At 40.4% G+C, this 11,552-nt stretch overlaps 2 protein-coding genes across 2 annotated transcripts in view; both read right to left on the bottom strand.

The window, feature by feature from the left end:
* ptpmt1 (protein tyrosine phosphatase mitochondrial 1) overlaps positions 1 to 2,046 on the bottom strand; it is a 3,429-nt gene extending 1,383 nt beyond the window's left edge. Inside the window, exons 1-3 of the mRNA XM_034867092.1 lie at positions 1,775 to 2,046; positions 841 to 921; positions 7 to 198 (exon numbers count right to left, since the gene is read on the bottom strand). Of these exons, the coding sequence (XP_034722983.1) occupies positions 7 to 198; positions 841 to 921; positions 1,775 to 1,921 (420 nt within the window). The 5' untranslated portion in view covers positions 1,922 to 2,046. The remainder of the gene's footprint in view (positions 1 to 6; positions 199 to 840; positions 922 to 1,774) is intronic.
* A 3,259-nt stretch (positions 2,047 to 5,305) lies between these two features.
* The window catches only part of prc1b (protein regulator of cytokinesis 1b), a 10,254-nt gene continuing 4,007 nt past the window's right edge, over positions 5,306 to 11,552 (bottom strand). The window contains exons 6-12 of the mRNA XM_034888044.1: positions 11,147 to 11,281; positions 10,535 to 10,630; positions 9,805 to 9,951; positions 9,197 to 9,307; positions 8,968 to 9,081; positions 8,282 to 8,464; positions 5,306 to 6,220 (exon numbers count right to left, since the gene is read on the bottom strand). Coding sequence (XP_034743935.1) covers positions 6,149 to 6,220; positions 8,282 to 8,464; positions 8,968 to 9,081; positions 9,197 to 9,307; positions 9,805 to 9,951; positions 10,535 to 10,630; positions 11,147 to 11,281 — 858 coding nt within the window. The 3' untranslated portion in view covers positions 5,306 to 6,148. The remainder of the gene's footprint in view (positions 6,221 to 8,281; positions 8,465 to 8,967; positions 9,082 to 9,196; positions 9,308 to 9,804; positions 9,952 to 10,534; positions 10,631 to 11,146; positions 11,282 to 11,552) is intronic.

The following is an 11,552-nucleotide window of genomic DNA, read 5'->3' as shown; positions in this document are numbered from 1 at the left end:
ACGTACCCGAATGAGGTAGGCAGCCGCCATGGTGGCGCTGCGGGAGCGTCCGGCCTTGCAGTGGACGTACACGCTGCTCCCCCTCCCTCGGTGCTGCAGGGCAAACTCCACGCCTAGGCGCAGGTTCTCCAAGGTGGGAACGCCGGTGAAGTCAACCGTGCTCAACCTCAGCTGCTCCACCCCTGCAGCTCGCCACTCCTGCCGCCGGCATCAGACACAACAGATCAAATCAGTCATTCATAAATCACTGGAATGTGTAAAAGGAAAAAGCCAAAGATCTGTTTACGCTGGTAGAAATCAGTGAGTGGTGCTGGACAGTCTGGTTTCTTACTGTTGAGTTATGTTAACCATGAGATCCAAGGTATCGGAAATGTTTGCACGTTACGAATGCATGACCAAGTTCAGTAGCGTCTTTAGGGCTGCACTACAGAAAGAGCTAGCACAACAACATCTGAATCAACAGTCCAAATCAATACCGTCAAATGACCATGAAGTGAAATGTGAAAAATGCACCGATAGAGAGCTGAAGTGCTTGCCATTCTATAGATGGACGTGTGTGTTTTTTAAGTTAAAAGCCTTAAAAAAGCCCCTTGCATGTCTGTAATCTCCTGACATCTGATATAATCAGCTTGAACACACCTTGACAATCAAGAGTCACACGTTTTTGCAACACTCAGGCATATTTAGGGTCTATTATGGCCCTGAGGGAGCAATGTTGCAGACATATAAACCTTTTATTGCAAAATGCATTGCTTTTATGCCTAACTGCCCCACTAACAAGATGTTCAACTAGCTGAATCTTAAAACTTCTGGGTGGAAATACAAGTAAAGTGAACTCACCTCAGCCGAGTTGCAGAAATATTTAGTCTCATACTCTTCATTCATGGTGATGACCCCTCGAACATTTTCGGTTTCTACCAGCTGCAGCACAAAAAAATGGCAACCAATGGAGATTGAGCAAAACCTTGAACACTTTAGGCAGTAACATTAATCCGAACACATCATACAGAGGAGCAAAACACTGACAGGGAACATTGTACTGCATAATGAATACTTTACTCTTCTAATAGCGTTTACATATTTGTACTTAAATGATGTGAATACTTCTTCCATCACTGAGTAATAAAGAGACAAATAGACTATCATTTAGTGTTAGAGCAGTGGTTCCCAAACTGGACCCCTAAACGGACCCAAATTAGACCATGGACCCCCATCTGATAAGATATTGTTCCCGGGTTTTCTATCTATTAGTTTTGTTGTTGTTTTTTTTAGATGATTTATTAAAGAAAAGTGTATGGTGCCCATTAGGGTTGTGTACAGAGACTTGGTTGCACTCAGGAACCGGTTTAGAAGCAAATTTTAGTTCCACTGAAATATTTTCCATCTGTTGCTGCGAAACGTAAAAATATCACACTCTCTCTTTAGTCTACCGTTGGCAAGCTACCGTAAATTATGCATTTAAGTCCTTTAAAAACGTTAATATATTGTTAATTTTACATAATTTTCAATTAAAAAAAAAACTATAAAAGAGCCTTTATTTGATGTTTTTTTTGTAAGAATCTGTTTAGGAATCGAACCGTTTAAAAAGTACCGGATCGGCATCGGACACGTAAATATCCGAACGATACCCAACCCTAACGCCCATGACCAAAATAGTCATACATTCTGTCAAAAAGTACAAATAAATCAATCCCTTCTTTTGCCGGGGACACCCTGGAACCCCCTGGAGGACTCCTGGGGGTCCCCACCTGTAGCTAATGCTTGGCAGGCTGACCTGTTTGGTGAGGGACCGGAACGGCAGCGCTCCGAGGACCACGGTCTCGTCCACTCGGTCAAACCAGCGTCTCGACGTCAACTTCTCCATGACAACGTTGTAGGCTAACGTGGGGTAGAAGAGCAGCCTCGCTAACGCCGCGGACATGGCTCAACTCGTTGAATGGATTATCTAAGAGCTTAGCTTAGCTTAGCTTTTAAAGTCGGTCAGCTCTTTATTAATGCAACGTTACTGTGGGCAGTGGGTCTGTAGTCGGACCGCTAGCATGTATACAGCTAAAGAAAGCTGCTTCATGTCCTCTTGGTCGCATGAATATGAAGTTCCTCCCTCGGCGGGCAGACTTCCGGCGCAAATCCTTCAGAATAAAATCCGGATCTATTATGGCCCTGAGGGAACAATTTTGCAGAAATATAAACCTTTTATTGCAAAATGCATTACTTTTATGCCTAACTGCCCAACTAACAACATGTTCAACTATCCTCTATACTAGACTTCCGGCGCAAATCCTTCAGAATAAAATCCGAGAACTTTGCACATGATCTATTTAACCTTTGTAAAGCATTCAGGTCAAATGGACCTATTTCAAATTTTTACAAGAAGAAAAACGGTAAAAGGCATTTTTTCTACCTGCAAATCAATAGCCTTTCCTTATTTTCTGTGATAAACATGTATTCCTGACTCAACTCACAGAATTATTCTGGATATGACCTTACATCACATCACATAGTGGATTTTTAACATGAATTATAACCTTATGACAAAAAACAAATCACACTACCATTTTTAATTGTGTGCCAGGAGAGACTGGTTAAATCACACTAAACATATATGTTATCTCAATTGTTTGAAATTGAGATAAAGACAATATTTGGTGATGGATTATGAAGTAAAATTTTATTTCAGAATTGTTTTTCAAAACCCCAAATAAGTCCCGGGATACCAGAGGGTCCCGAAAGTGAAGACAATGCAAGTTTTAACCCTCATGTTGTCCTCGGGTCAAATTGACCCGTTTTGCTATATCAATGTTTTTTTTAATTCCCCAAAATAACATGATTGATTCCACACAACGCTCTTTGACAAGTACAGATCTCTACTTTCATTAATTTTGGGGCGTCTTATTCAATTTTATAACATTTAAAGAAAAAGATTGAAGTGTTTTTGAAATAGTATTGAGTAAAAGTTGACATATTCCAGTCTGTGATTATCATCAACATCCATTCCTTTAATTTTAGTCTCAATAATTCCTAATTTATGCTTTTCTAACTCAAACATTAGGTATAATTTCCCATACATTAGATTTATTGACCATCAATTCCAAAAAAAAGTGTCAATCTGAAGTTAATAAATTAGTGTTATGTAGTGTTGAAAATGTAAGATAAAAATGACTAACATTGAAAAAAAGTGTAAAACGTGTTGAAAAAAGAGACAAAAACATACGAAAATGTTAAATACATACATCGATGAAAACCATCGATGTTCAATTTTGACAATTTGGCATCAAATCACAGCCGTAAGATCTTTGTGATAGTGTGATTGTCAATCAATTTCAATCAAGTTTTATTTCATTATTCATTTATTTTTGGCCGATGTCCCCAAAAGAAACAATTATTCAGAAGATACAAAAAAGATAGGCTTTGTACCAGAAACTACAAAATCCAATAATCTTGTTGTCCTGTGCTTTAAATTAACATGTTAACATGAACTTTTAATTGGACATGAACCTTAGGCAGCTAATTGCAAGAACGAAAGTTAAAATATAGGTCGACAGGAGGAAGATTAAAAATGGAGAGGGTGGAAATAAGTGACAAAAAGACAGTTTTTATGGCCCCTAGTGTTCCCAAATTGATGTATGTAACTTTAAACCTCGGTAGATTACAGTGGTATTCATGAGAACTTGATGTTTAATGCTTGTGTTTTTAACAATGAGGTTCTCAAATTCTACAAGCAGTTTGAGTACTAGATAACAGAAAGCTTCACAGTGTTCAGCTTGCCAGACGGACCAATGAAAGAAGGCCTGGCATGATAAATGACGGCGTGGACTGAAGGCCGGTCTAGAAGCCAGAGAAGTCTGGTTCCTTATTATGTTATCACAACATCAAGTCAGGTAGCATCCGCTGTTTGATCAACACTTTAAAGTGATCATTCTGGGGGTGAAGTATTTCTCTAGTCTGCTCACTGATTAGTTAGTATTTAGATTCCATACGGGGTTAATCACAGTCTCAATGGGGAAAACCTGAAGACCTTTAATCAGGGGAATCTCAGAAGGGAGAAACATCAATCCACTGGAAAGAATTTGTAATCCCATCTCTCACTTTGGATTGATTTCTTCTCTCATGGCCACAGATGAGCCTAAAAGACGTGTCTCTCTACTAGAAAGGATGGTTCGTGATCACGTCTTCTCTCCATGAAACATTTTAAAAGGGTTGATTTTGGTTTTAAACAAGACGTAAACAAGAGATAAAACCCCAGCAGGACTGAATGTGTAATCTGTTGAGTCAACAGATGACTCAGGTTCTTTCACAGCTGAAAAACTTCAAACACAGCTGATGTTTTGTTGACCGCTGAATTGCTCCCATATCTTTGGAGATGTGTGTGTGTGTGTGTGTGAGTAATTATTTACAGTCCACTGACAGTATTAGCTAATTCTTTGGTAGGTTTAACTAGGGCTGCACAATATTAACTAAAATCATGATTAATTGCACGTTATACCCCCATAACAGTAAATACACCATAACTGAATATTTGTTTTTGTAATTCATTTGTCACAATATATCATTGGCAAGGTTTGTACTGTAAATAGGCTGAAATATTGAAGGTGGGGTATTTTTTTTCTGATTTAAAAGTGCTTATTTTTGTGATTTTAAAATAATAGAAGGAAGCAGAAAAAAACAGAACTATTACGGCTATTTATTGAAAGTGTATACAGTTGAAAAGAAAGCCCACAATGCTTGAAATTAAAATGTTTTGTGAAAAAAGTCACATTTTAGAATTATTAAAATGATCGTCATGGGAAACGTGTCAAGAACTTCAGAATTTCGATGTAGATACACTTGATTCGTCCAACCCCAAGTTTAACTTATGTGAGAACAGACTAGAATTTAAAAAAGAAAAATAGTTATCTTACAAAATATCATGAGCCGGTGCTTTTCAGTTGAAATTGCATTTATGACATTTTGACAAGCTTTTCCAAATCAGCCATGATATTGTATTAATTATGATTTAACTATATTTAAACCTTTGTGCAGCATCAATATAAGGTGTTCTTTAACTAACAATCTTAATCTGAATGGCCTGTTAAAACTACATATTTGTCAAACAGGACAGATAACAGTAAACACAGAAATATATACACAAATACATACATGTGTAAAAACATATGTATGGAACAGTGTGTGTGGTGCAAGTGAGTAAAATTACACAATGCACTGCAATACATTTTCTTAAAAAAGTGCAAAGTATACACAATACAATTGGCCTGTAACCACAAATTTCATAACATCAGTCAGCTAAAATGTATTTACTTCTTTTAAAAAAGAATGTGCAGTACGATATGCAGACATATTAAAAGGTAACAACCATTTTATTTTCAACATGGGCCCCATTTCCTCCTTTTTTCCAGATTATTATTCTGTCTGTACATTATGGAAAGGAGTTCTCTAAACCCACCAGACTTGATGTAAATAAACCGTAATTTTAGCATCGTAAAATACACTTTCTTCAAAGTCGACAAACCAAAAGAAACTATGTTTTGGGTCGTCTTTCCACTTTCCCCGGCCATCAAATCTGTAGTTCTGGTTGAAATGAACACATGGTTTACAGATATACATGTGAAAATATGTTGGATCTATGCGCTAAAATTATTGCTTTTTTAAATGGAGTCTGGTGGGTTTAGTGCTGGCGACTTCAGAGCAGTTTTTGGTTAAACACAAAGGTCTCAAAGAGGTTTTAAAGGCCTCTCTGGAGGGATCCTTTCCAAAATCTTGTCAGCCACCTAGAATAATAAGAATATTGTGAGTCTGTCAGTGGAAAAATGAGCAATTTAGTGTCCAGGTTGAAATAAAAACAACAAAAAACAAAAGCACTGTAGTTACCTTTTAACATATTAATAATCACCAAAATTTAGGGAGCCAAAGTAGTGTTACTTTTAACTGATACAAAATTTTATTTCCTCTGCAGACAGTGACAGGCCGCTGACAACAACACTCTCAGCAACTGACAACACAGTCCTCGTTTATCACCGACTTAAAACAATATATTACATTCATTTACATATAAAAAGCTGATGGCAGGGAAAGGCAGTGACCCTTTTTTTCAGAGGAAATCATAACTTCATTTAAAAGGAGTAAGCTAGCTGAGGCAGTCAGAGTGGAGAGGTCAGAGGTTGGTGGTGGTGGAGTTCAGGATGTTGTGCTGGATCTTGGTGTCAGAGGCCTTGGACAGGTCTCGCTGTGGAGACAGATAAACAGCCGATTAGGCCAAATCCTCGTAGGTAAATCTGTCAAACTTTAACTTAAAGCTGTAGTGCGTAGCTTCTGTTTCCCCCGTGAGGAATTCTAATTAATGACAACAAAACTGTCGGCACGGGAGACAAGCCTTCAATGATCCTACACCAGCCCCACCCCTCCTCCACACAATTGCTAGTAACCATGGAGGACATGCAGGATTACAAAAAAACATGATGACTCTTCAGAAGAGATCATTATCTTCACTTGAGTTTCTGAGCGCAAAAGTCTCCGGACGACTCCAATATACTCCAAAAGCCCATTTACTAAACAAAGCCATACTGAGAGATCCAGAGAGTCGCGTGGAGCCGATAGTCTTCATTAGCTTTGGAGCAACTCATTTGGCAACGACTCGAACGGAACGGACGTTCATTAATATCCAAAGGTTATTAAAGTGTAAAATCGCCATTAAACATGTTCTCAGTGCCCCTTACAATTAAAAGGAAAACAGAAATAACAGACAGCAACAAAACAATTGAACAGCATTTAAGCAGTAATCATATATAGTTATAGGAATACAAAAACCAGCCACATAAGACAATAAGTCAAAAGGGTTTTGTTTTGTGAAGGACGCAGAAAGGATGGCGTGTTATGGTTGGCTGTAATATAATGAGGGCGTTTTGAGAGAGAGAGCTTCTTTTAACATAGCAGCTGGAGGCCAGTCCACAGATGAGGGGCCCGGTAGGAAAAGGCTCCGTAAACACCTGACTTGATGTTTGCTAGGGGAAGGACTAGGAGAACAGCATCAAGGGAGCAGAGAGTACACGCGTGCATGTGTAACAGGTGTAATAAGCTCGGATAACTAAGGTGGATGCAGTCAAAGGACAAAAACGGAAGGGACAACAGAGACAACATCGGCACACTGAATAAGGCTGCTTAACGTTTTCTAATCATTTTGAAATGAGACACTATGAAAGGGTGAAATATAGATAAGACACAGACGGACTGAAGCAGCTTTAAACTCTGACCCATGACGAGCTTTTCACTCCAGAGACGCTATAAAGTATCAAGTCACTGAGTTATTCCATCAAGCACGGTTGGTTTTCGTGTAGGCGTTTATACATACACAGTGTCCAAGATAACCTCATAACCTTTCCAGGCAGACGAGTTCTACGATAGGAGGCTGTATGGTAAGACAGTGCCGTCCCATCCTGCTAAGGTCATGGAGGAAGTCAACTCATTTTGTCTGTTCTGAGATATTTGGGCACCTGCAATACGCTTACATTGAAGGTTCAGGTCAACTTGAAGGCTCCAGCAGGAGTTGACAGACAGGTGGCTCCGTCTTGAAACCAACGCGGTGCAATGCCCGACACTATGTGAGGAAATTACCTAATTGCGATTATTTTTGACAGATGTTCCGATTGTGATAGGATTCACGATATAAGGGTAAATGGTCATTTTTGTATAATTCTCATTTTCATTGAAAAATATTAAAATCTAAAAAAATAAAAAATCATTTATAGTGTGATTTTTACGAGGATCTGTACAAAACAAAGATTTCTTTAGTCTGTAGGACACAATCTGTAGACCTGGACGTCTCTGCAGCACAACAATACTTCATGCAGAATGGTTCGACATATTTTGCCTCCGACAAAACATTGGGCCCCACCTGCGATATTGCGCTGCGCCCATCAACGCTTCACGTTCAGTACCTGAAGGGAACACAGCTCCCTGGGCGTTTTTAATGCAGGGCTGAATGCCAAATGTGCATATTAAAGCTAAAAGCTTAAGCTTAAGAAGCAAGTTATGTTGCTCTAAAGGGGTTTTCCTATGACTAGAGCCATGCGATTACTGCATTAAAGAGATTAGTCAGAATTACAGCAGGTTTTAGGATTCTGAACACACCTTGATTGAACCGATTCAGTGTTGATCAAGTCCCTCTAAAATATAAATTTACATCATTAGCATTTGTCCATCCCCTACAAAACTCTTAAATGTGTTACTATTGCATCGAAATGAGGGAAAAGAAGCAGGAAAGTAGATTAGAGACAAAAGTGTAAATTACCACAAACTCGGAATATGTGCTGGCAACAGAGGCTATGCTGAAGTTACGCTGTGGACTAGCGGGGGTCAGCAACGCACCACTCAGAGGGCTCCCCTTCAGCTGGGCCTCGTTCTCCTTGTTACAGCCTTGCAGGCGTGGGTTGGGGGGTTTCCCGCCGCAGGCTGGCATCCGTGCTGCTGGACCCTGGGGGAGATAATCCCATCAAACACGTGGCAACAACTACCCTCTTGAACAACCACAGAGACCGGAGTTGAATGGGAAAGGAAATGAATGGAGGAAAGAGGGAACAAAATCCCCCCCCCAATCCATGTTTCAAATGATCAGAACGAACGGAGGAATTAGAGTCAGTTCAGCGTAGTCACGTAATCACACCCAGCAGACAGAACAGGAAAACTTTCTGGACAAATGAGAAGTAAAAACACTGAGGGAAGTCTTTGACCACTCACTGGGATCAATGAAATCTGTGAGTCTTTCACTCTGGGATTGGGCCTTAGTGTTCCACAAAGCTAGAGAAAACACTGGACTGATCAGTCTGACTTAATGCGCCCCCGTTTTACCAAAAATGTTTTCTTGAAAGTTTCAAACTTAAGTGCCGGGGTTATTCTTCTCCTTCCTGTTTAATTCCTGTCAATATTTCTTCCTGTTCAACGTCACGCGTGCTCTTCTGTCTTGAAAATGAAACCAACCTTGTTTGCTGAGAGAGGCGGGCGGGGCACCGGGGAGCGACAGACCGTTCCACCAAAGACGGAGCGACTGGTGCTGTTGGGCGTGGCGCTGGACATGCTGGAAGTCGCGTTGAACTGTCGAGAGGGGCAGAGGGAGCGGGTCAGTGGTGACACAAAGCAATACGCCTACTGAATGTGTAACAAAGCAAGAAGGGACAGCGTAGCCGTGGACGTGAAGCGGGTTCACCACCTTGCGTGATTTATTGGGGGTCGTCGTGGTGAGGAGTCTCCGTTTGGTGGGGGTCCGGACTGCGGTCCCGTACAGCATATCCTCCTCCGTCTGTTTGTTCTTCTTCAGAAGCTGTCAAGAGTTTGAAAACAGAAGTGAAAATAGGCCTGTAACTATACTGTAGTTATTACATGAGAGTCATCGCATTTTTTAATTATTATTAGATTATAACCTTTTCTTTGTGTAATTAGCTAAGGTCCTAAGGGGGATGGCTGATGATGGTAATTGCGTGTTCATTTAAAAGTGCTCTAAGCAATGTCACATCCAGCAAACATCTCCTCGCTCGGACCAAAGTACGACATGTGGACTGTTAGCTGGAGAGGTGCCAGTTCACCTCCTGGGCCAAGGTGCTCTTGAGCAAGGCACCAACCCCCCCTCAACCGCTGGTCCAACACTGGCAGCCCCCTCACTCTGACATCTCTCCATAATTGCATATATAGGACCTGAGCATGTGTGTCTTTCAGGCCTGTGTGTAGTGTGTAATAATAACAATGTAGAGTGTAAATTGTAATTTCCCTGTAGGGGATCAATAAAGAGTATTAATTAAAAACAATTAGCTTTTTGGTTACCCTCTCTTGTTTCTCCTTCTCCTTCTCTATGCGGTGCAGCTCCCACTGCTCCTCCACGTAGTGCAGGAACTTCTGGCCGTTCACTAGAAACTCTCGGCCCTGCTCACTCTCCCATGCGTCAATCTGGGCTTTCAGTTTCTTTTCAAGCTTAAAGAAAACACATGTACAGTACATGACGATAAGTTACTGGCAAATGCTGAAGAATAGTCAAAAGTTATGTTCGGTTTAGATCAAGGGTGTTAAACTTCACTAAGGGCCACACTGGCAAAGGGCCAGATATAAGTGCATTGAATTTAATTTTTGTTTTGTTGAAAAAGTCAGATATCTTTGTTACTGCATGTCATTTTTTTCCTACGTTCTCTTTTAGCCTTTTTGTCTCTTTTTCAGACATTTTTGTCTCTTTTTGTCGACTTGAAGCCCTCCAGAAGTCAGCAAAAAAAAAAAAGGTTCCTTAGCCATCATAGAATTGAGCAAAGCAGGCAAAACAATGACAATTTTTGAGGTTTCACAGTCTAAATATGGAAGAACTCTTCTGTGGGAATTTTCTGAGTTAAATCTAGCAAATTCTGCGGTGAGTGTCGTGTACTATTTTCCTTTTTGGTTTAGCGCACAAGGCCGGCCAGAATCTATCGTGGGCCCGATCTAAATCTGCAAGGGGCCGGATTTGGACCGCGGACCTTGAGTTTGACACACATGGTTTAGTAAACGATACTTGTCCTTAATGTCTTACCTTAGGCAGGCTTTTATGCAGCTCAGACCTCTGTTTCTCCTCTTTCAGAAGATTCCCTCCTCTGTTGGTGAATCGTGTCGGATCTGTGGCTTTTTTCTTGGGAGTGACATGAAATAGACAGATCATGACCACAATAAAATCATTATTTAACATGCAGCAGTGTTACCAGATAAATCAAATAAATTCAGGAGTGTAATGATGTGGTTGGTTATTTATTTTTTATCAAAAGGTGTACACATCTGAATCCCAAACACTGAAATGTACACCAGTGTTTCTGGAATAAAATGATCTACACAGACTGAAATTAACAACAAAATTCATCCTGTGGTAAAGTGAAAAGTGAAGTGGACCATTAATAAGTTTGATTCCTCAACTGAACCACAGGCTGCCTGTAGAGTTCATATAGGGAATTTCCCAGTGGGGGATTAAGGAAGTCTATTTTATGTTCACTTCATCTTGTAATTAATCCCATTTGCACAACGGTCATTTTTTTAAACTGAGAACTCGTAGAGGACCATTTTCAGTAAAAACCTAACTGGCTCTGGTTTAGTTCCACTAGCCCGCCTTCAGATGGACGGAGAGTGTGTGTTTGTCTGCTCGGAGCGAACTCACCTCTAGCTCGAGGAAGAGTCTCCAGCTCTCCTCCCACTGCTGGACGCCGTCAAACAGCTCTTTGTGCTCCTCATGGTGCTGCTTCAGGCGCTGGATCTCAGCATCGTGCACACTCAGCAGCTCTTCAGTGAAATCCTCTACAAACAGTCAAACCATTAAAGTCTTAGCACTTTCTTTGTATCAAAACTCCAGTATTATAATAATAATAATAATTCAGATTAAAACATCTAAGGCAGTGATCACAAGTGGTGTCTTTTGAGAAAAAGTTGACTCGGGCGCTTCTGTAGTTTAAAAAAAGAAGAAGCTGAGAGCGCTTTGATTCCAAAAAGCAGCCGCGAATGTCTTCTGTTGCTATAACGCCACACACACACACACACACACACACACACACACACACACACACACA

Source organism: Etheostoma cragini, chromosome 1, assembly GCF_013103735.1.
Source record: "Etheostoma cragini isolate CJK2018 chromosome 1, CSU_Ecrag_1.0, whole genome shotgun sequence".
NCBI lineage: Eukaryota > Metazoa > Chordata > Actinopteri > Perciformes > Percidae > Etheostoma > Etheostoma cragini.
This window is presented reverse-complemented; position numbering and strand designations above follow the sequence as displayed.